At 38.1% G+C, this 24,451-nt stretch overlaps 1 protein-coding gene across 3 annotated transcripts in view; it reads left to right on the top strand.

The window, feature by feature from the left end:
- Positions 1 to 24,451, top strand: part of EPG5 (ectopic P-granules autophagy protein 5 homolog) — an 87,678-nt gene that overhangs the window by 47,410 nt on the left and 15,817 nt on the right. For 2 of the 3 annotated variants that reach the window (XM_045527920.1, XM_045527922.1), the window contains exons 26-35: positions 613 to 784; positions 2,239 to 2,401; positions 7,962 to 8,104; positions 9,348 to 9,504; positions 11,810 to 12,004; positions 13,125 to 13,338; positions 18,120 to 18,268; positions 18,811 to 19,012; positions 19,392 to 19,464; positions 21,016 to 21,122. In XM_045527920.1, coding sequence (XP_045383876.1) covers positions 613 to 784; positions 2,239 to 2,401; positions 7,962 to 8,104; positions 9,348 to 9,504; positions 11,810 to 12,004; positions 13,125 to 13,338; positions 18,120 to 18,268; positions 18,811 to 19,012; positions 19,392 to 19,464; positions 21,016 to 21,122 — 1,575 coding nt within the window. The remainder of the gene's footprint in view (positions 1 to 612; positions 785 to 2,238; positions 2,402 to 7,961; positions 8,105 to 9,347; positions 9,505 to 11,809; positions 12,005 to 13,124; positions 13,339 to 18,119; positions 18,269 to 18,810; positions 19,013 to 19,391; positions 19,465 to 21,015; positions 21,123 to 24,451) is intronic. The other variant, XM_045527921.1, reaches the window with a different exon arrangement.

Genomic DNA, 24,451 nt, shown 5'->3' with positions numbered 1-24,451 from the left:
GTATGAGACTATCTGCAATCTCAGGCAAAGTTGCATGGTACAGATTCACTTTTATTTTTTTGTATGGCACTAGACTGCTTATTTGTACTCCATAATCATTTCTTGAGTGAATGACTGATGGACTGTTTGTGTAAATATAAATGCTGAAGGAGCTTGTGCCCATGTCTTCATTCATTTTATCTCTTACTACTTCCAGCCCTCCTGTTCAATCCTTGACCTAATTTCAGATTTTTGACTCACTTATATTCCATAGTGCCCATTCCTTTCCCCCATTCTTAAGAATTTTATCTGGATGATGGCATTAAACTCTGGACTATCTGCTTCCAGCCTGTATTCCATTCACCCAATCCATTATCCAGATGATAGCTGCTATCTGTCAAGCTTGCTTAGGGCCCTTCACTAGATTCCTTTTACACTAATATCAAGTCCAGACTTCTCAGCATGTCATGCAAGGCTCTCTAGGGTAGTAATTTAAGATCATAAAGAGTTAAAGTAGTTTAACTCTTTAACTATCATTTTTGAGGCTAGTAATGCTATTGCATTGTACCTTATGCTTCTGAGCTCTTTCTAATTTACCCATTACTTAATAAATATAACTTAATTTTCTTTCAGCTAAAGAAAGGGTTTTGAGTAACTTGCAGAAGCATGAGGCTCCCCAGCCTCCCCTCGTTCTGCACCCGATGAGGCCCCCTGTGCCAGTTATTTCCTCAGCCGCACTACTGAGTCAGAAGGACGCCACCCAGCTGGTGTGCACAGACCTGAATCTGTTGCAGCAGCAGGCCAGGTAAGACCGTGCTCCCGTGTTCTGACAGCCTGGATGATTTAGTACCTGGAGTGGCTTTCTTGTCAGCGTTTTTACCATGAGGTTAATTTGACCAGACTGGCTCCGACAGTTCACTTGGTTAGCTGAATTGTGACAAGTCTTTTAATTTCACATTGAAGTTATGTGGCATTCTCATGGACTACCCATTTCATGTGTTTCCTGTGGTAGCATTTCTGAGTGTCAGCAGTACCAGCTAAGGTTTTCATATGTTTCCCCTGAGGAGACCGTTAGATACAGGTTGCAATTCTAAAGAAAATTAGGCCCTAGATTTCTAAATAATAAGTTTCAGGTTTTTCTCAGACGATAGCAGGTTAGGTGATGATTATATCAAGTGGTTGAACTTATGGTTGTGATTGATTGCAGGAAAAATTTCACCAGCACCCCTGTGACACCAAGTTCTTTTTCTTGAACTAAATTTGTTTTGTTAGCTTCAAAATTTTTGTCAATTGTGGTCCAGGGATTACAGCTAAATATGGTCTGAATTTAAATTTTATCTTTTATTTTATATTTAAAATGTTATTCTTGATTTTTCTTTTCTGGTAAGTGATACTGGGTTTGAAAAAGCTCCCAGCTCTTAGATACTGGAAAGATGGTGTCGGAAGAGTGCAAAATGGGATTTTCTTGCTTTGTCACTGCTTTGCTCTCTAACCCTCCATATTCTTTTGATGTAGGCACTTGATTGAAGTGTGGGGAAGTCATTTAGTATTTTGAGTTCACATGGGAAATACAAAATGATCAACTGTTTAAGGTTTTGATTTGAACTTGTGAATTTGGGAGAAGGAGTGTCTGTGGAGTGAGTCTGTTTCATCAACAATAAATGAGCTTTACTTTTACAAATTCCAGGTGAATCAGTTGCTTATTGGCAGTTTTTCCTTGGCCATTTTCAATCCAGGCATTTGTCGAGTGTGTGTTGTGTGCACACATAAGCACCTGCCCATTGATGTAATAATAAATACAGTTAGACCAGTATTGACACCCATGTACACAATTAGCTGTCTTGGTCTTTGACATTTCAGATTGAGTTGCTAATATCTAAAAAGTCATTGGCACTTACAATTAATGCACCCTTTTAGGATGATTAAATTATGATAAAAGTCTCATTTGTTCTTGTATATTTAAGGGTCTGTTTAAAAAATATTGTTGATACAACACAGATTCTAAATGGAGCTTTGTTTCTGGCTCAAAAGTTGTCCTACTTTTCCATAAGGCATTTCCTTCATTTCTTAGCTTTTCTGTTTAGCCCGTCTGCCAGGGAGATGATTTGGGTCAATCTTGGCTTACATGTTTTTGGTCTTTTGTTACTATGGAATACTTGTGTCTTGCTGTATTGTTGGCTGGGGGTAACCAGAAGCCTTCATTACTTATCATATAACCTTTCCTGAGACTTTCTTTTACCTCTTGATGATGTCTTTCAGAACTGCAGCTCTTCGGGAATCTCAACAGGTTGCCCTGGATGGTGAGCTGTTAGACACGATGCCCAAACAGTATGTTAATCGAGAAGAGCAGACCACACTGCATTTGGAGTGTAGAGGCAGTAGCGGTAAGAAATGCCAAGGAGCCGCAGTTGTAACAGTTCAGGTAAGATTGTTTAAGTGTCTTCATAATTTAGAGAATTTTAGTTGAGTCCCTAATATTGGCATATCACTAAGAAAGATTAAAAGAAGTATATAGCACATGATCCTTGTTCGGAGACATTTAATGGTTTTTAGGGGAGCAAAAACACACACAGGGCTAATCATACATTTCCTTAAGTGCCAGATAAGTCCTACAAGACAGATATTTAAATAGGATTTCAAAGAAAAGCAGAATCATTGAGAAGATTCCTAGATGGGCTTAACCTGATCCTTAAAAGATTTTGGTGATGCTAGTTTGTATACACTTAAAGGAGTGTGATAATGGAGTGGGTATGATGTCATTTAGGAGTCAGGAGCTAGATCAGTCTATTTCAAGTATATTGGGAACTCACATTAGACAGGTTGGTGTGAACGATCACTGGGAGCTCTGGCTGTGTGCTGTGGACAGCAGGGAGCCCTGAAGACAAACATGGGAAGAACGTATGGGAAGCAGATTGGCTGGGGGGGGCCTGCCAGCAGGCAAAGGAGAGACACGCAACAACACAACTGAAATGAGCTGCCTCCCAGAGTTACCTTCTTGCACTTTATGCCAGGCCCTGTCTAAACATTTTACATTACTTATTTTTTCTTCCAACAACCCTTCAAGGTGGCTATTATCATTATCTTCATTTCTCAGATTAGGAAACAGAGGCACAGAGAGGTTAAGTTACATACCCGAGGTGCCACAGCCAGTGAGTGGTGGGGCCAGGAAGGCCCCCAGCAGTCTGGGTCCAGAGCCCGTGTGCTCTTTAATCACTACTCTTGACTCCTTTTGCCAGTGAATTTGGTGCTCCCAAAGCTGGGAAAGAAACGCTTGGAGATGGGCACTACCTGCTACCTGAATACCTTTGTACACAAATAGCTCTTTTTTGTTAACTTTTGGAAATTGAGGAAAATTTATTTTACTCACTCTGGGTTGTCTTTCAAAAATTTCCCTTCTTTTTCTGCTAATCCACATTTTAACTGTTCTAGTGTATTCTTCATCAATTTCCTTGGGAGACTCTTTTCTCCAGAATGTTTTCTCTGAAATTACTTTTTTTACTTACTATATTTTTCATTATCTTCAAAACTTATTTCTGATTTTTTCAACGTAGTCGTATGCATCTAAAGTTAAGAAATTTGACCTGAAATTTAGGAAGAGTCCAACTTATTTTCCTGTGTTTTGTTGTAAATGTGTGACTCCTAAACATTGAGTTATCTTTGCCCAGGTACTTTATAAAGTTAGTTTTCTTCTGGTATTTTGTTTAACAGTTATTATATTTAATAGTAATGCTGTAGTAAGACTGAGGTAGAGGTATTTAAGAAAGATCACTTGCTAAAGTAGTAAAACTGGAAGAAAAGTTTGCCAATTTAGGGTGAAGTTTTGAGATAGTGGAGGGAAAAAATGAAAGTGTATCCGGCTATAATAAAAATGGGATGTCATTACCAATCTGTGTTTTTTACAAATAGGGTATTTTTCCACATTTGAAACTACATATCTGTGCCATTCTGTTAATTCTATATATAGAGAGAATTCTCCTAAAATGCTTTTTTATAAGTGACTAGTGAGAAGAGTACAAAGAAATGTTTTTCCAACTCTGGCTGATAGCTCACTCTGTGAAGAGTTGTAAATACTTGCTGTCCCAGCCAAAGAGCAGGGCTGGTAGCCTGACCTGTTAACTCTTAGGACCTTGCAGTGGAAAATACCACCAGGCAGGCCACTGTAGCTATAAGGCTACCTTCACAAATGAGTTCTCTGATTTTAGTTACTTTCTGGAACTTTGTAGATATTATTTGGCTGTGAAAGATGTCACAGAAGTTGGAACTTTTTCCTACTAGAAATTGGCAGTTCATTCTTTATGCTTACCCTCGGCCAGTTTAAACATCTTAATGCTTTCCATACAAATCTCAACTTAAATACTACATACTGCTTATCTTGTGTTTTTACTCTAATACAAGTATCTCCCAGGCATTTGATCTGGGAAGGCAGTAAGGGTGGTTGTACTGTAGTACACCACTTTCCTTCCAGCCCTGTTCAGGGTACTTTTTGTCACTTGCTTGGGCACTCTCATATCCCTGGTATTATGTTAGCTGCTTTGCTTACATTATCCCACTTAATCTTCACAGAATGAGAGTGAGTTCAGAGAAACAGGTTCAGAGATGCTATAAGACTTGCCAAAGTCACATGACTAGCAGGTGGCTTAGGCAGAATTCAAACCTGCAATCATCTAAATTCAAGACCATTCAATATTGCCAGGCATTGTGTTCCAGCTGAAGCTTTTGAAGACTTGCAGTATGATTTTTGAGAAAGCTGATCATGACAGTTTAACCTCATAAAAATGAACGTGTGTACATACCATTTTCTCTTTGTGTCCATGTGATAGTACTGCCATCTTTTTCAGTGATTAGAGAATCCATGATCAGATTGGATCAATTTTTAAAAATTAGCTTCATGGGAGATAATTTTATATTTTAACACATTGATTGCCACAGTAGAAAAAAAGTTTTTCCTTGGAGCCAATGGTGTTTTATTATGAAAATAGAATAAAAACTTTGAAAACAAAATGATCCTTTCTAATTTAATGAAAAATTTGTTATTTTTTATTATTTTCTGTGAGTGAGTCATATGCAACTTGAAAAATAGTTCTTGTGGTTCCCAAGGTGAAGAGACATGTGAGTTACATGTGCTTCACAAGGCCTTGGGCTCAAAACTAGCATGAGTTAAATACAACTCACATGGAAGTTATTGTGTTAAATATAATTTTTAGTGGCTCCTTTATAAAGATTTCAAATTATATCCTGAGAATATTTTGCTGCTTAAGAGAATTTTTCTGGGAAAGACTGTCCTGGAAATTTCCAGCCATCTGCAAGTGTTTGAACTATGTATAGCTCATTTGGGGTACACAAATGCCAAATATATTTTATGGGACATGAAACGTGCTTCTTCTGTGTTCTCCCTTTCTAGTAGAAGCCTCTAATAATTCAGTGATATTCCCTGAGGAAATGGGGTGATTTATAATTAGGTTCCTTTTGTTGTAGTTTGGTATTGTGGGGCATGTTTGCTGGACCCAGGATTGATTTATTATCATGTGAAAAATTTGTTCATTTCTAGAAATGAAAGGCGGAAAAGACCCAAAGAGGGCCTCACATTATCATAAAAACCTGCTGAAGGGACATGCTTTGTCCAGCTTTTAAATTTCTTTGTCTACTTAAAATGAGTCAAGTGGAGGGGCTTCCACCATATTGCTTTGTTCTATTGTCTACAACTTCTTGTAATTATGAGCTGGTAGTTATTCAATCACTCTCACCTCTGTTCTAGTGAGAAAAAACTTTCAACAGTGTTGGGAATAATGAACAAAAATAAGTAGACTAGAAAATAGTGATAATTTGGGGATTTTTTTTATTTTTGTGAGTGTGCCCAAATTTTACTGAACTAGTTGGTTTTATTGTAGTAGTTTGTACAGTGTAGGGTGGCAGTTTTAAAGTTTGGCTTTTAGTCCTGTGGTTTTACAAAGTGTTTTTAGTCCTGTCTTTTTGCATTTCCTGATCAAGTGGACCTCATCTCCTTTGTCTTTCTATTATGTTTTCCTTCATTCTCACTGTCTTCTCTCCTTTCAGATTCTCGTTTTTCCTTTCTGTTTGGCTACTTTCTTTCCAGGCCAGCCAAGGATACTCTGTGACACTCAAAGTCCCAGTCTAACTGTAGTTAGTGACATATTGGACCAAAAAAAGCTGACTGCACATACTCCTAATCACATTTTAGGCTATTAAACACTGGTCTGTTATTTGAAAGATTTCAGATTTAATTCAGATATTTATATTGATTTATTATGTGGTTTAATGCAAGTAATTTAAATTTTTATCATTCATTTCTCCAATAGCAAAAATTAATTATTGTTAACATTGTATGTTCTTATGTATTAACTTTCATGCATTTTGATCTCACACAGTTTATTTTTTTTTACAAAGAAATTTTGTAAAGATTTTGAATAAAATATTGGTGAGGTTTTATAGAAGAAAGTTATTATTATTATCATCACGATCATAAAAAGTAGGGGCTCAATGTACTGTCAGTTATGCTGTGCTGGGAAGTAGAATAAAGAGATGGACCATTGCCCTTCAGGAACTTTTGATATGGAATTTATGGTAAAAACCCTGGGCCTCATAGGAGACATAAGGGCCTCAGTTGAATAAGTCTGTGAATTAAGTGTTGACGGTATTTACAAAGGATACCTGTAATCATTGTGGTGGTGGCTGGACACTGGGTTTGGGCAGGTGCATATAAAGGGAAAGTGTAGACCCTGCAGATCACCCATGTGATTGGGAAAGATCACGGGAGGAGAATGTAGGATTTAAAACTTCTGCCTTCTAAATGTTCTTGTCTTTTCAGTGTTCTCAGCTATACCTGCAAGATAAGCCCAAACTCCTAGCCTGCTATTCAGAGTCTCCCCAAGACAGCTCTTCCTGTTCCTTGGTCTGATTGTATTGCACTCTGCACCCCTGGCTCCTGACAGCAGCCTGGCTGGGCTCTTCCTCTCTGCCTCTGTCCCCCCATCCCCCACAGCTGTCACATGGGTTCTTTGTGTCACAGCCTGAGGCCTAGGATGTCCTCTCCTTTCCTCTGCTTCTATCCACATCCAAAAAAGGACTTTAAAAATGCACAAACAAAAGTAGTTATCATATAGGTCACCATCAGTTAGAGAAAGGATATGTTAACAGCCCCTATCAAGTAAGAAATGCATAGTCTTAAAAGAGGATAGTCTTTTACATTGAAATAAGTTTTAGTATTTTTTTAGAGGTCAATAAACTCTTTTTAGTTTTCACAACTTTACTGAGAACCAGTGAAAATCTTTATCAAAGACTAGCTTTCAGGAACTGCTGAATTAGCCAGTTGCTCTTTTACCTGGCATGCAATTGATTTGGGCACTTTCCATATTTTGTCTTATCTTTTCTTCCTGTCAAAATGGCACTTGTTTTGTTAATAGCATCTGTTTTGCTGGGCACTCATGCAGCCCAGGTGTTTGGACGTGAATGACATGTGTGTTGGATTGAGAGCACACAGAAGGTTAAGGCTGGGGGAGGTGTGATATGCTTCAGGAAAAGCCTCAGTGGTGGAAGACTTAGGGTCTGTTTTTGATGAGGATTTTGGGAATGAAAACATAGGTGAAATAGAATATATCCCACAAAAGACTTTGAACCATTAATAATTCAAAAATGTATCAGTTTTTAAGGCAATCTATATAGATATAAATCTTGATATTTTTATAAGATATTTTATAAAATTTTAATAAAAATTTTATTTTATGAAAAATATTTTTATAATTCTATTTCAGTTTGATTCTTCTTGGAAAACCTGAGATTCCTGAATAGTGTTTTGATAAATTTTTCCCATCCCTCTCGGGTTCAACTGAGAGTTTTGAGTTAAATTACGGTGTTAATTGTAATAATATTCCCTTCATCATATGCTAAATGTATTTGCAATGAAATATATGTTCTGGAAACATGGAGGGGGAAGAAAAGCTGTTGACCACTTTAATTTTTGGTAGTTTGAAGGCATGAATAAGAATGAAGCAATAAGCCAACAGCTTCATGGTTTGCGAAAAGAAGTGAAGCAGTTGCAAGCAGAAGCTGCTAAACCGCCGTCACTTAACGTTGTGGAAGCTGCGGTGCATGCAGAAAACTTGATTACGTAAGTTTTTTTTCCTCCTTTTTATTATTTTTTTAATAAGCTAACATCCTAATTATGTAATTTTTGAATACCATTTTCTTATCACTAACAGTAATCATACATGCTACTAACCCCCCAACCCATTAATTAAATTTGTACGGAGATGGACAAACTACTTGGGCCAAATCTGGCCTTCTGTTTATTTTTATAAAGTTTTATTGGAACACAGCCATCCCCATTTATTTATAATGTCTATGGCTTTTATGTTACAAGGGCAGAACTGAGTAGTTGTAACAGAGACTTTATGGCCTGCAAAGCATGAAATACTACCTGGCGCTTTACAGAAAAAGTTTGCTGACCCCCGAATTATGAAATGTTACTGTGCATTGAAATTCAATCATGGAGAGATTTAGTGTTTAAATTTTATGTCAAAGTCACATTTACCCAGGAAGTCATCATTGTCAACTCAGATTATTAAAGTTCACAGTGTAATTGCTTGGGGGAATTAGGGGTCTCAGGTGTAGTTGTTAACTTGCATTTGGCCATTGTGGTTTTCACTTGGTTTCCTTGTGGCTTATTCTCACCTCCTCTTTCTCCCCAAAACCACCAGGAAGTGACTGGGGAGGTGTGGTTTGACTCGCTGTCTTTTATTTTAAGGTGACTGACACCACATTCTGGTACCAGTAGTTGATCCCCTCGGTATAGTGGGATGGTGTGTGGAGGGGAACGTTGAGATTGGGTCAGGGGGCTTGAGAGGGAGAAGCAGATCAGGTGAACAGAAGGTTGATACTTCTTTTACTGGGAAAGGAACTCAAAAAAGTGTGAGAATTAGAAGGGATATTTTTATTCTAGGATCTTCTTCTATATAAAAATATTTTGCTTAACCTGAGTCAGTGTTTTGGATTTTAAAAATGTAGAGAAATCAGAGTTCTTGTGTTTAAAATACATATTTATAAGAAATACAAAAAGTTAAATAATAAATTATGAATTTTATATAAAATATGAGTAAGGGTAAGACTGTTAATTAATCCTTATAGCTGTTTTTTTCCCCCTAGGAAAGCGTAAAATCATTACTATGTTTCGAAAATAAGTTGTCAAATAAAATTGGAAGGTACATATTTACCCCATGAAATACTTCTAAAGAGACATTTGTATGGGGCTCTGAGCACTCTTAAGAATATTGCCTTGTAGTGTTTCAAAGAAACCCTTATGAATCTGGATTCTTTTATTGTAGACCAGTAGTCTTACCCACATTTTCCCACAGGGCCTTAGTGAATGCCTACAAGTTGCAGCCTACACCTGGGGTTCAGAAAGTTGGCATTAGCCTTTTCTTCACTGTTGTGGATTATGTCAGCGATGAAACGCAGCGTCATCCCCCCACAAGGCAGTTCTTTACTTCATGCATTGAGATCTTGGGACAGGTAAGATTATTCTGTATTTTTAGCCTTGATGAGATTCAATGAATTCGTTAGATAGAGTCAGTACTGACTTCAGACTTACGTTGCAGGTTCAGAGTCTTAAGTCAGAAGCCCCTTGGAATTGTTGGCTTCTCAAGATGTGATTAGAATTGTTGATACAGAATTCTGCTTCTCATACAAGAGCTATCATTTATGTTTGAAAATCTGGGGAGACATCAGATTCTATCACATGTTGTTGGTGTTGTTAATAATAACATTACTGAAGTTCTTTATCATTTATAAAAATACTTTGCAGTTCGTTATTTTATTTCATCCTCATGGTAACTCTGTGCGGTTGATATCATTCCCATCTTAAAGATGAGCAAATTGGGCTCTAGAAGATTAAAGGACTGGTGGAAAGAATACAGCTGGTGAGTGCTGGAGCTGAGACTGTGTCCCAGGGCTTTGGGCAACATGTGGTGCTCGCGCCAGCTCACCAGAGCTGCTGCCTCCCAATTGCTATTTTTGGTCAACATTTATTTATCTGTGTGGCGTACAGTTAAATATATGGATTTTTAACAAGGCCAAGGGCAATATATTGGATTTATGCAACATGTCATAGAAAAAGGAAAACCACTTATTTAAAAAAAAATATGAACACTAATTAACTGTGTACTCTCACCCAAATTCAGTTGAATGAGTACTTATTTATTGGATCCTTATAAGGAAGTGATGCTGAGCAGGTATTACAATTAATTTTTTTCTGAGAAGTTTTTTCCCTGGTTATAAAGTTAATGTGTGCTTATTATCAGCAATGCAGACAGTATAGAAAGTATAAAGAAGAAAAATTTCTCGTCATCCTAACCATGTAGAGATGCTGGTTAAATAGCTAACATTTCATTAATTTGTCTTGTGTATGTATGTGTATTAGTGTCTGTGTGTGTATATGTAAACATGATATATCATGATAGAGACACACACTTAAAAATGAGCACATACTATTTTGTAACTTCCATTTTTCATTAAACACATCATTAGGCATTATTTCATGTTAATAAATATAGATTTGTATCATGATGTTGAATGAATAGTGTTCCGTGACACAGATACATTTTAATGTGTTGAGCCAGTGCTCTCTGGATGGGTATTTAAGTAGTTTGTTTTGCTACAATAAGGCTGAGGCAAATATTCTCATACATCTTCGTGAAACTTGTTGGGCTATTTTCTTTAAGATAATTTCCTGGAAGTAAGATTGCTATGTCAAAGGGATTTGATATATATTGTGTATTTGATGTGTATTGTATAGCATTTGATGTATATTGTCACACTGTCCTCCTGGGACGTTTGTGCCTATTTACACTATCATAGCAGTGTTTGAATTTATTCTTCTCTGTATCATAACCAACATTAGGAATTATCATTCTTTTTAAGTTTTGATAATCTGGTAAGGGAAGTGGTTATTTCATTATTTTGGTTTGTATTGCTTTAAGTACTTGTTAAGTTGTATGTCTTTTTCTATGTGTATTGGCCATTTGCATATATTTTTGTGAATTGCTGGTTGTCCTTTGCACATTTTCTGTTGGAGTTCCTTGTTTTCTGATTGCTTTGAAAGAGCTCCTCAGACTGTTAACCTGCTCTCTGGAATGTTCTGTAAATACATTTTTCTAGTTTGTCATTTTTTTCTTTAAAATTTTCTGATGCTTTTTGCTTTATAAAAGTTAAAATTTTAATATGTTCAAATCCATCAGCCTTGTCCTTTATTATTTCTGCCTGTGGTCAACCTTATCAGAGCCTTCCTGACCCTGAGCTTAATTAAATGTTTGCTTATTTATATTCCAGTACTTTTTATCATAAGAACCAAGTTAAAACAAAGTGAAGTTATCCTGATTATATACCAATTGTGAAAGTTAGCTTTTGAAAGGTATTAAAGGCACATCTTAATAAAATGTATAACCTGGAAGTTTTGTTTTCTTGATGTAATGTAGCACCATCCTGGATACTTAGTAATCATGGTGGGCACATTGCAAATTTTTGAATTCAAATCACGCCAATATTTTAATCTCTTAAAAATTTTGTAGTGCAGTTAACTCAGAATTTTCTTTATATGGCTTGTTCAAATTAGATTAATGGATTTTCCAGAATTTTTAATATTACCTATACTGAAAGTGATAGGCTTAGCTATGTTGATGTTTGATACCTTTTGATTGTTTTATATTTTCATGTAGAAAAAATTCTGTTTACCTTATTTAGTACCCTTAAAACTTGCTTGCTTAAATTAAGGTTGGGGAGGGAGAGTTTGGTGACAGTTTCTCTTTTTATTTTTTTCAAGGTGTTTATCAGTGACACTAAATCAGAGTGCAAAAAAGTACTCCAGACCATTCTGAAGAATAGAAGGCTCTGCTCTCTTTTGTCTCCTTTCTTCACTCCCAATGCTGCTCCTGCAGAGTTCATACAGCTGTATGAGAAAGTGGTGAAGTTTCTAAGTGAGGACAACAGCGATATGATTTTCATGCTGCTAACCAAGGTGAGGTGTCATTCAGTCCTGATGTCATTGTTGCAATGTAGAAATGATTGTTGCTTCCCACTCCATAGAAATGAAAGGACCTCTGGAGTTTTGTTTGCAGGTAGATCCTAGGCTGAGAGGCCTTTTTCACATTTTGCATGATCTTTGAGCAGCCTGACCCCACAGTTTGCCCTTTTGGGGGTGGGGTGTTGGTTGTGTTGTGTAGGATAGTCTTATTCCACATAGCATGAAAAGGACCTGGTTCCCAAGCCCTCTTTAAAAACTTAATACAGATTTGAAAATATTCATAATAGTAGTTAAGTATATTCTTCTTTTAAATTTATCTTGAATTTGTGCCTAAAGTGTGTTTGATAAAAGAGTTGTAATATGGTAGGGTCTCTCCTATTTAGAATAAGCCAGATCTAAGCAAATTGCCTTTGTCCTTATTCTGAATAGAATATTAACTCTGTTAGACCAAAGCAATGAATTTACTTAACTAGTTGAGAATTTTAGAGTCTTAGCTATTTTGCCTTCCATTGTATTTCTCTGACATCTGAAAATAATAGTAAAAAATGAAAACCTTGGCATTTTTTTAGAGCCTAGAGGCTGATCTCAGTTTGTAATGGAGGAAAACATGTTTTATAGTTTGCGATTCTGGAAGGTAATATCAACAGTCTAAATTCTTATTAACTGAAGTAGATAGGTAATTGACATAGACTGAGAAAAATTGTTCAGCTGTTAAATTGAGACAGTTCCACAAAGTGGCTGCTTGTTTGTGGCACTGTGACCAGTAGAAGAGAACTACAAAGTTCTAATTCAGGTCTTGCAGAAGAAACTTGCTATAATAAGATAGATAGAAATTCATGGATCTTTCAGGAACAGAATAAAATTATAAACCAATAATGAATAGTTAGTAAGGTTTTTAAATTATAAGAAAAGCACACAGAGCTAAGGAAACTCTGCCTCTGAGATCCCAGAGAGTGAAGTCGAAATGGCATCAATTAGCAAACTTCTTATATTCTTTTATGCACTTATGTACACTTTAGTTTCAATTTTTATAAAATATTACACAGACAGCTCTCTCTACTTCAGTTAATTTTCTAGTATAAATAAAACGCTTCTCGTTTCTTTTTCTTTTTAGTTCGATCTTAAGCAATGGTTAAACGCCACTAAACCTCCTCTGTCTGATCGTACCAGGCTGCTGGAGTCCATTCATTTGGCACTTACTGCCTGGGGCCTTGAACCAGATGAGGATATTTTGATGCCATTTAATCTTTTCTGTAAGCACTGGACTTTCCTTCTTCTCTACCAGTTCCCTGACCAGTACAGTGACATTCTCAGGCTGCTGATGCAAAGTAAGTGTCTTCATTTAATTGTGACTAACTAGATCTCAGTGAATATTGAATATCACATTTTCCATTCTACAGATGTCATTTAAAAATGTAAAAATATGAGTACAGGAGTTTAGTCACTAATCATCACCTAAAGGGCTGGTTGAACAATGCCCAAAAAGTTATCTGTAAAAATGGTCAATTACTGTCCTAAATGTTAGAATGGGCTCTAATTGGGTAAGGCGGCACCTAGTGCTTGGTGTTGGAGTTCCACGGTCATGCACCCACCTCTTTACCTTGACTTTGCAGCAGTCCTAAAGTGGGGTGGGGTGGGAGAGGGCTTGCCTATAATACAGATGACAGATGTGGTCAGGGATGGAAGTTGTACCTTTACAATATGTTTAATATGCAACTTGGTTTCTTTGTAGTTGCAAAGAGTAAATACGTTTTGGGAATTTTTCTCCCTTCTAATTTTTTGACTCTGGTTTTTTGCAAATGAATTTTATCCTTATATAATGTTAGACTGTATTTATATTTGCCAAGGGAAAGAACAGCATTAAACTTTCCACATTCTCACTATTCCTATCCCCTCTTCCTGCAGTTTTCTACAGAAGTGTTAGAGGTTAGAGGAAGAATGAATGGTGTAAGCTTTTTTATTTTTGGAATTTCACTAGGCAGTAATTTTATTGAAATTTGATAAATGAAATAGTATTTACTTTTTTCATGCAAACCTCATACTGTTTATAGATGTAATGGAAAACTAAATTTTACTTTATATCAAATCTTTGTGTTACTTTTTTTTTTTATCCAATTGAGTTTTAATTAAATAAACATTTACAGTACATGGTGTTTTCAATATAAATCACAGTGTTAGGGTATCCCTTGTTAATTTTGACAAGTTATTCATTCATTCATTCAGCAAATATTTGAGTGCTTATGATGTGCCAGGCAATGAAGATGCATGAATGAACAGAAAAATCTCTGTATATAGTAAATATTATTAGTATTTTAAGTGATATTTAACTTGGGCAACATAGAGTTTTTTCAGTAACTTCTACCAACTTTCCTACTTTTTAAATCTACCATAAACAAGTTTAAACAGGTATTTTTTTCCAGTTAGTATTTCACAAGCATACGTTGCTGTTAAAACATGGAATGGTAGGCTTGAATAAAGAAACTGAAGAATTTGCTCTCAAGGAGTTGGTACCAGTTGAAAGGAAGGGAGCTTTTCCATGAGTGGGGGTCGGGGGATGGAGGGGGAAAGTAAGGTTAGAACTATGCATATTAAAGCATGGGTGTAAGGTAGTGATAAACACCTTTGACTTTTAGAGACAGGCCAGTAGGTTTTGAAAGTTTTTTATTTGTTTGTTTTTGTTTTTCTTATTAATTTTATAATTATTACTATATAATCTTGTTCTTTCCACCTGGAATACCTCATCCCTGGGACACCTTTTCCCCATGCCCACTTCTCTGCCTAGGAACTTGTATTTGTTCTTTAAGAGCTTGACTCAGATGTCACCTCCTCTGAGAAGCCTTCCCACATCCCATCTCCCCAAACCTCCAACCCTCTGGAATCCCACAAAAATTTGCTCAGATTTCTATTGCAGCCCAAGTTATATTATAAAGTGTTCATTTTTATACCTCCTCGTACTAAAGTCAGAAGTCCTTGAGGGCAAGGACTATGTCTAATTATTCCTTGTGGTTCCAGTGATTAGTTCAACTCACTGTAGCTGCTCAAGTGAGATTGAAAGAATCAATCATCACACCTCGAGGACCCTCTGTCTTACCAGGGACCATGCAAAGAGATATAAAGTTAAAGAGATCAGGCCTTTGGCCCCCTAAAGTTCATAAACAAATTGAGGATATGTTCCTATCTTTCAATTCTACGTTATAGAAACCCAACACAAACTAGCTTAAAAGGAAAAAAAGAATGTAGGCAGGGGACAGAATTTATTTGTCTTAGGCAGGTTACTTTGATTAATAATTTCAGGAATAGCTGAATCTAAGATCCAAGGGTTTCCAACAATGTTATTCTCCAGGTTAGGTCTCTCTCTATAACTGGCTCTTGGGTGGCTTCATTCTCAGGAATTTTTTTTTTCCGTGTGAAAGCCCCTCACAGCTTTATATTTACAACTAATTGTAGCAAAAATATAGCTTTTATGCCAATGGTCCTAGCAAAAATCCTAGGAGTAATTCTCAATGCTTTTAATTGAGTCACCTGACCTTCACTGAACTCATTATAGTAACTCTGAATAGGTCTACGTCACATGCCTATCTCTGGATTTGGAAGTGGGGTTGACCCCATCCAAATCATGTGGAGTAAAAGTGAGGGAAGGTTGTTCACCAGAGGAAAATCTAGTTGCTGTTACTCAACTGGGGGAGAAGATACTAGGCAAGCAAAAACCAACTCATGTCCTCCATAGAGGAGATGTCCTATACATCAGTAATTATATGGTAAGGCGAGGAGTGATGCCTGTCTTAGGTGCTTACAGCCAAAGATTAGCTAGGAGAAATGGATCACTTCAAGGACAGGCGTCCACAAACACCTTCTAGGAGGAAGCCTATGAACTAGGCCTTTTGGATAGGTAGGGTTATGGTAGGTGAAGATGAGGAGGCGTTTCAGAGATACGTGGAAAGGCATGAACAAAGGCAGGGAGGTGAGGATCCTTTGGAGGTTTTCCAAGTTTGCTGGGAACTTTTGAGAATTAAGTCTGGAACTTTGGTTGGGGACTAGATCTATACGTAGTCTAATAAGTGCTAATCCTTTATGCAGACTTCTTCCATATATGATCTCAAAAAAGAGCACTTTTGGCAGGCACCAGGAGTAGGATTATTCTTCCCATGTTACCGATGGGGCAAGTGAGGCCTAGTGCAAGAGATGCCTGCTCAGAGTTCACCCTCTTGTGTCCAGATCAGAACAGCACAAGAAGCTCAATTTCTGCCCTACAGCCCAGGACTGTGTGCCTCCCCTCATCCACAGTAAAAGTAAAATCTAGGGTTGGAAATCACCAGGACAGCAGCTGTGGCTCAGCCCCAGGGCCAGTCTGAGGACAGCTTTGCCGGAAGCTGTGGGAACAACCATGTAGGCAGAAAGAAGGTATCTGACTTGCATAATGGCTAAGATCAGAGACTCTGGAGTCAGGCCTGGTTTTGATTCTCAGTTTCATGAGTTAAGGTGTTAACCTTGGACAGATTATATAACTTCTCTAAACCTTAGTTTCCTTATTTGTAAACAAGGAAAAGAACAAGACGTATCTTATAAGATGGCTTATAAGGTCTGAATGAGGTATTGCATATTAAGAACTTAGCACTCCCTTCCTCATCCGGTCTGGTCTCCTCTTCCTCATCCAGTCTGGTCTCCTCTTCCTTGTCCGGTCTCATCTCCTCTCCTGGTCTGGTCTCTTCTTCCTTGTCCGGTCTGGTCTCCTATTCCTTGTCTGGTCTCGTCTTCTCTTCCTCGTCTAGTCTCATCTGGTCTGGTCTCCTCCCAAATCTTTGTGTTACTTAATAGGAATTGTTAATGGCTAAGTTAATGATCCAGTGTATTGCTTTATCTGAAGGATCCTGAAATGTATGGTCTTTCATTTTCAAAGCCCTTCAAGTTTTAATTGTTTACTACAGAGACAAGTTGCAGAGTGGGTGGAGAGTGGTAGAAGAGAAATATATTTATATGAATTTTAATGAATATGTGCATACCTAACTTTTGTTCTAAACTTTCAAAATTTGATCAAGTATGTAGTGTTAGTTTTTCCATGAAACCTTTTAAAGAGATTATAAACTGTTCATATAGACCACCATTGAATTGCATTTAGCAGGAAATTTATACTTACCAGGAAAAGTAATTCAGTTATAGGCTTAAGAATAGCAATATCACATCTCTCAGATTCCATGACCTGTAGCCTCCTGATTTTCCATCCCTCCCTGGCTACCATATTGGTATTCCCAGGGTTCCGTCCTCCACTGTTCTACCATATTCATTCTCCCTGCGGGAGCCCATTGTTTTCCCTGGCTTCACTGCCATCATCCAGATTTGCATGACTCCCACAGCAATAGCTTGATTTCCAGGCCACTGTCCTAAGGTCCAGATCCCAGTAGCCATTGGACATTGATCCGTCACTGTCCCCTGGATACCCTACACTTGACATACTGCAATTGGCCTTATCATCCTTCCCCTTGGACTTCCAGTAAACCTCTGTTATCCTATTTCATTCTCTTCCCCCTCCTATGGTGGAAAGAACTTTAGGAGATATTATTCCTATCCTCTGGCATGGGAGGTTTGTAAGTAGCAGAGTTGGGAGTATTTGGAATACTGGCTGGTAGACTCCACTTTTCAATGTTGCCTCTGGGGGTCTTGATCTAGGTTTTGTCCATTGTAGGAGTGGAATTTTAGGGCTAGTAGGAGACTCCTTCATGAGAGTCTAGAATGCACCCCGTCTCCCTCATCCTGTCACTGTTGTCTTTCTCATACCCATAGATAGCTGTGGTCTTCCAGCCAGGAGAATGGCATTGTCACCATTCCCTAGTCAGGGTTGAAGGGTTTGGTCTCCTCATCCCTGAGTCCAGCTCCACTGGCTTCAGCAGCACTCTCTACCACAGGGTCACCAGGAACAAGGAAGATCAAACGTCCAGTCGATCAGTTCTTTTCATAGGTTCTCCTTTCTTGAGTCTCTTCACTCCAGGTATCCCTGTGAGTTTGTTTTGGGATTTTACTTGATTTTTATTCCTTTGTAAAGTACATGTGTTCTTTGATGAAAAAGTTAGTTTGGGAAAGATGCTGACTTGCTCTTCCTTGCCCTTGCCCGTAGGCTCTGCGGAGCAGCTGCTGAGCCCGGAGTGTTGGAAGGCTACTCTGAGAGCCCTGGGCTGCTGCGCCCCGAGCTGCCAGCAGGGGGCAGCTCCTGCCGAGAGCACCGTGCTTGTGAGCTCTTCAGATGCTCTCTTGTCAGACAAGCAGGTGTGTAGCTTTTGGTCTCTGATGTGTTTGTGCATTCTTTTCCCTTTCCCTCGCTATTATTTTTTAAACATTTGGAATACTTTTATGCATTATCTTTAAGAGAGCCTTATGCTTTTCTTTGTCCTTTGCTTCCCCCATGTCCTCTTTACCCAGATCGTTTCTTTCATTCCCCTGAGTCTAATTCTTGCCCATCTACCCAAGACCAGGGCAGGGGCTCCACCTGTGAAAACCTTTCCTGCCAACCGTGGCCCATCTGATTCAACCTTGAGACCACTCGTTGAGTTTCTGTGATGCAGTGTCCCACGGAGCTGTGGGTTTTATCAATTATATCTGAATTCGTTCACATGAGGATTTATTTGAAATAATGATTCTGCTGCTTTAGAAAAGAGTTTGAAATCCATTGATTTATTCTTCATAGGTTTTATGTCTTTGAAACTCTATTATAAAGTCAAAGACCTACTGTACCCCCACCACAGTGTGTCATCATACTGTGCTAAAAGTAGACATTCAGCAAGCATTTTTTGATGGGTCATCTCTTCCAGGTAATGGAGACTATACAGTGGCTTTCAGACTTTTTCTATAAGCTTCGGTTATCCAAGTTGGACTTTAAAAGCTTTGGTTTATTCTCAAAATGGAGTCCTTACGTGGCTGATGTGAACACACTCTTGGGCTATCTTGTGAAAAGGCTGATTGACTCAGAAATGGCCTACTTGGCCCAAGACCCATCTGCCAGCAGCAAAACAGGTAATATACTTTCAGTGCAATGTGGAGCTAGGTGTTTTGACCTTCCAATGGAAGAGATTTAAATAGACACTAGGAGATTTATATTGAATGTCAAGGAGAGAAAATAGAAAGCATGTAGAACACGTGTGAGCCCATGTCTGTATTATACCTAAATTCATTGTATAGTGAATGGAGAATGCTTGCTACAACTCACGCTGCCCCTCCTTCGCAAGGTGGGGTACAAAGACATGGATTTCAATCTCCAACTCTTTCTTTCTGTTATTTGTCTCACTAAGGAAAGCATTCTGAATATTTGTGCATTTATTTTAAAAATGTATGTTAGTGATATCAACAAAAGATGAGCTTATTTCTTGTGTCTAAAAATTTTGCTTTGTTTTAGTGCTTAGATCTCTCCATTCAGTAATCATTCAGCTCTTTAAGCCATGGATCCTGGTTTTAGAGGACAATGAAAGGTAAATAGTTTTTCAGATATTCAGATTCCTTTGAGATTTGTAGATGTATAATTCTACAGGTATTTGGTAGAGGTGAGGAGTTCACAGATTTAATTTTTAGTGTATTTAAATTTAGCAAATGCTTCTTTACAAAACTTTAGACATTTTTTATTTATGGAATTGCTAATCTGGGTGATCAGAGATGTTGTCTTGATATTAATTTTTGAGCAGAACTGGGCTCTTATTTCCAGTTTTCCACAATAAAGAAGTTGAATGAGCTTTGGTATTTAATTTCATAAAAATGGATGCTACTGACATTTCTCTTAGATATTGATAATATAACAAACACTATAAAATATGGGACTAATTTAATTTTCTCTACTATCAGTTATTTTTTGCAACTAAGTTGGCTATCAAATTATTGGGGGGGGGAATTACTCTTTAAACCTGGAACTCTGCAGTTAAATCAAAGTGTTATTACATAAGCATTTGAAGTATATTGAGGTGTGGAGCTGTCCAAATGCAGTGAGTTGCCTATGAGTCTTTTTTTCCCTAAAAATATACATACAGAACTAGGTAAACTTGTTAGGAGTTTTATAAAAATTGCAAGAGTGGTAGACATCACATTATACACGTCTTCAAAAGCAATGATTTGATCCCAAGACTCAGAGAACGTGAATGTCATACTCAAGTCTCACAGCTGGTTGGTTTAGTGCCAAAGCTGGGACTAGAGCTCCAGTCTTTGACTTCTGTTTCAGGACTCTTAGCATTAATCCATGTTGTTTCAAGAGCCACTTAGGGAAAATGGGAAAGGCTCTGGATCTTTGCTTTTGCTAGCGGGCTGTCCTTGAGTAATCTGTAAGCTTCAGAATTTTATAGTGGCTATGTATAGACTGCTGACCATAGTGCCGGCTGCTTGTTTATGTCCAGAAAGAATTAGTGGATATTTTTTTTTTTTAAAGATGAGGTCTCACTATATTGCCCAGGCTGACCTTGGACGCCAGGGTTCATGTGATCCTTCTGCCTCAGCCTCCTGAGCAGCTGGGTTAGAGGCGCTCCACCGCATCTGGCTTAGGAGCTTATTTTGATATTGAAATTTTTGGATCAGATTCAGCAATTAAAATTTTTGTATAGAGAATTTCTTTGGCTGTTTCCTGTCTGTTAATTTTTGGCCATCCTTTTGTTACGTGGATTTTATTTTTTGTTTTTTATGCTTAGGGTAAAGACAACTATTTGTCGAAGCCACCTTAAGGTGTTTTCTAAGGCATTTGAAATGTAACCAGGATGTTCAAAGATCTACATTCAGTGTAAAAAGAGATTAATTTAAGAGTTATTGAGATAGCATACTTCTAAAACTTAATTGCATTGAAATAAAGGTTAGAAAGTAGAGAAAATAAAATGGTTGATGTTACAAGCCACAATTTACCTCTAGATAGATATTTACAGCCTTTGAAGTGGTCTAAATATATATTAGGGCTACCTCATGGAGGGGTTTTCTAGGACTTAGGCTATCCTTGAGTGATTTAATCATGGGTGCTTTCATTTCTAAGTGTGTGTTTCTTTTCTTTAAAGCAGCCAACAACGATATTACCCTTGGCTGGAGAGTGATGCTGTGGTGGCCTCAAGCATTGTGCAGTTGTTCACCGACTGTATTGACTTACTGCATGAGAGTTTTAAAGGTAAGAAGATGTCGTGTTGGGTTAATTTTCATTTTTTTCTTAAGCCATTTAGTCACCCTTGTGCTTCTGCTTTCCTCCTTTAATTTTAGTTAATAGGCAGTTAGCTGTGACTGAAGAAAGGTCACTAATACAGTTAAACTTAGTGTTAAGTTTATACTGTTTATTTTTTTCATGAGGTTGGTCTGAGTTTGTCAGTTATGGAAAATCTGTAGTCATTCTCGCTTCACATACTGCTATCTTGTGTGTTGAACTTCATCCTATACTCCATGACTCTTAACCTCTTTTTTGTATTTTCTGTCTTTTGTGCTTTATCCTGGGTGATTTCTTGAGATCTGTCTATCTAGGTTTGCGTAAAATAATGACTTTTTAGTTTCAGTGATTATATTTTCCATTTCTAGAAGATCTATTTTTTTTTTTTTTAAATCGAAGTCTCGCTATGTTGCTCAGGCTGGGCTCAGACTCCTGGCCTCAAGCGATTCTCTTGCCTTGGCCTCCCAAAGTGCTGGGATTACAGGCATGAGCCACTGGGGCTAGAAGATGTATTTGTTTGTTTTTCAAATCTACCTTGATCTTTTTTTGGGTAGAATCGGATTTCTTTCTCTTGTTAAAATTCTAATTTTTATTTCCTTAAAATGTTTAAACATGCTTACTTTACTTTATGATCCACATATTTTATTCTATTCATATTCTATTCTCTGAAGTTCCTGTGTGTGGGGTGCCTTATGCTGCTGTTTGATGTTCCTTTGGACTCTTATTCTTGGAGCCTTATTTCCTTGTGTGTTTTGTAATTTTGTATTGTGAGCTCATATTTAGAGAGACATTACGTATGGGAATACCGTAAGTTCTATGCTGAGGGTATGTAAGGCCTCCAGAGAAGATCTACATTTGTTGGCAGTTGGATCTACTTAATTTCTTGACTTGGGCTTGCCCACACTACAGGTCACATGAAATCAAACCCAAGACTCACTTGAATGCAGGCCCCAATTCCCACAGTAACCTTTTTTCTCTTCCCTGAGTTGGGGTCCAGGCTAAATCAGAGAAGTTTCCTCTTTTCCCTCAATCATTCCTTTCCACAAGGATATAGTCTTTAGAAGACCTTGCCTTCTGTCTCCTTGTGCTGTTAGAGCGTAACAAATAGTCCTAGGGCGATTGGCTTTAGCATTAGCTCAGCACCCTGGTTTCCTAGTTTCTCTTTGCTTCTGGCCCCTGGTGCATTTACTCACTGAGTGTACCCAGATATGCTTTCTCAGAGATGTTACATTTTACCTAGTGTCTAAATGTTTAATATTGGGAGGTTTATAAGAATATGAGGTCCAGCCAACCGAGATTCTTATAGTAGCCTCCTGTTTTTCCTATTTCCAGTTTCTGTGCCTATTTACTAGATTAATTTTCTGAAAATACTATTTATCTCCTGTGATGGTCTTATTCAGACGCTTTTAAATGTAATATTTTAGCTCAGCATTCAAATGTGTCTGGCCGCAGTGCACTTCAACAATGTTGTGTGATGGTTTTCATAAGGAAACACTGCATTCCGGCCATACTGCTCTATTTACTGTTCCTAAAAGTCCTTGGACCTTCCCTCTACTGCTTGTTTGCTCATGTGGATTCCACCACCTGGATGAAGCCCCAGGCCCTTTATGTTCTCCTGCATATGCGTTGTGCTCATACATTTCTCTCCTGCCTCGGAAACCTCATAGTGCATTGTTGTAGTTTGGGTCTTTGGGAAGCAGACAGCATGATGGAATTAGAATTCCAGAGATTCATTTGGGATAAAGGTAAGAGGGATGGGAGCAGGAGCAGACAGGGAAAGCCTGCAGACCTCATGCAGGTCTGATGCCTATGAAAGGAGAGGGAGAAGGAAGAGCCTCAGACTGCCATGCAGCTCTAAGTATCCACCATCCCAGGGGGCAGTTCTAGTATAAAAATTCCTCATCGAGGAGCCCCTCCTTGGGCAGCAGTGGCCAGGCCTGTGCTCAGTCCTTGGCTGCCTGGGAAGAGTGTGGCCTCAACTCAGATGCTACGGTGGATCCTAAAGGTGCTGCAGCTGGATCAGCAAGTGCTGTGTGAAGGGGAATCCAAGGGGTGCACCTGCCTGGCTGCCATGTGTTTGTGTGGCCCTTAGTCATAGCATTAACAATATGTCTTCTAGTTTTGTTTTTTTTTTTTTTTTTAGTAATAGATTTTGTTTAACTGACTTTGTTTTTTAGGGCAGTTTTAGGTTCACGGAAAAATTGAGTGGAAAGTAGAGTTCCCATAGAGCCACTGCTCCCCACTCTCAACATCCCACACCAGAGGAACAAACTTGTTGTCATTGATGAGCCTACGTTAACGCATCGTCATCACCCAAAGCCCATAATTTGCATTAGGGGTCACTGTTGGTGGTGCATATTCTCTGGCTTTGGACAAATGGATAATGACATGTATCTACCATTGGAGTATCATACAGAGTAGTTTCACCATCCAAAAAATCCTCTGCACTCTGCCTGTTCATCCCTCCTTCCCCTCAACCCCTGGCAACCACTAATCTTTCACTATCTCCATAGTTTTCCCTTTTCTAGAATGTCGTATAGTTGGAATTGTACAATGTGTAGCCTTTTCAGATTGGCTTCTTTCATTTAATAATATACAATTGTCTTTTCATGGCTTAATAGCTCATTCCTTTTTGTCTGGATTGTACCTCATCCAGTATTTTTGATTAATCTTTGACATATATGATCTCATCTTTTTTGCCCAACTATAAGGTATAAACTCATATTCTCAGTGTTTGTTTGATAAATATTGATTCAGTGAGAAATATATGAAATCCTAATAGTATTCTGTGCCTGGGTTATTTCATTTAGCGTAGTGTCCTCCAGATGCACCCACATTGTTGAAAATGACAGGATTTTCTCCTCCTTTAAGGCTGGATGGGATTCTATTGTGTATATATGCCACGTTTTCTTTATTCATTTATCCATTGGTGGACGCTTAGGCTGTTTCCATCTCTCGGCTATTGTGACTAATGCTGTGGTGAACACGGGAGTGCAGTTATCCCTGCAACATAATGGACTGCAGTTCTTTTGGGTGTATATACCCCGAAGTGGGATTACTGGATGTGTGGTAGTTCTGTTTTTGGTTTCTTGAGGAACCTCCGTACCATTTTCCAGAATGGCTATACTATTTGCATTCCCAGCAGCAATGTTCACCTCTCTCCACATCCTCTCCAGCACTTGTTCTCTTGCATCTTTTTGATAAAAGCCATTCTAACAGGTGTATGGTGATAGCTCATGGTGGTTTTAATTTGCATTTCCATAATGATTAGTGTTGCTGAGCATTTTTTTTCATGTACC

Source organism: Lemur catta, chromosome 16 (assembly GCF_020740605.2).
Source record: "Lemur catta isolate mLemCat1 chromosome 16, mLemCat1.pri, whole genome shotgun sequence".
In the NCBI taxonomy this organism is placed as follows: domain Eukaryota; kingdom Metazoa; phylum Chordata; class Mammalia; order Primates; family Lemuridae; genus Lemur; species Lemur catta.
The sequence above is the reverse complement of the archived record's forward strand: the minus strand, read 5'-3'. Positions and strand labels throughout refer to the sequence as shown.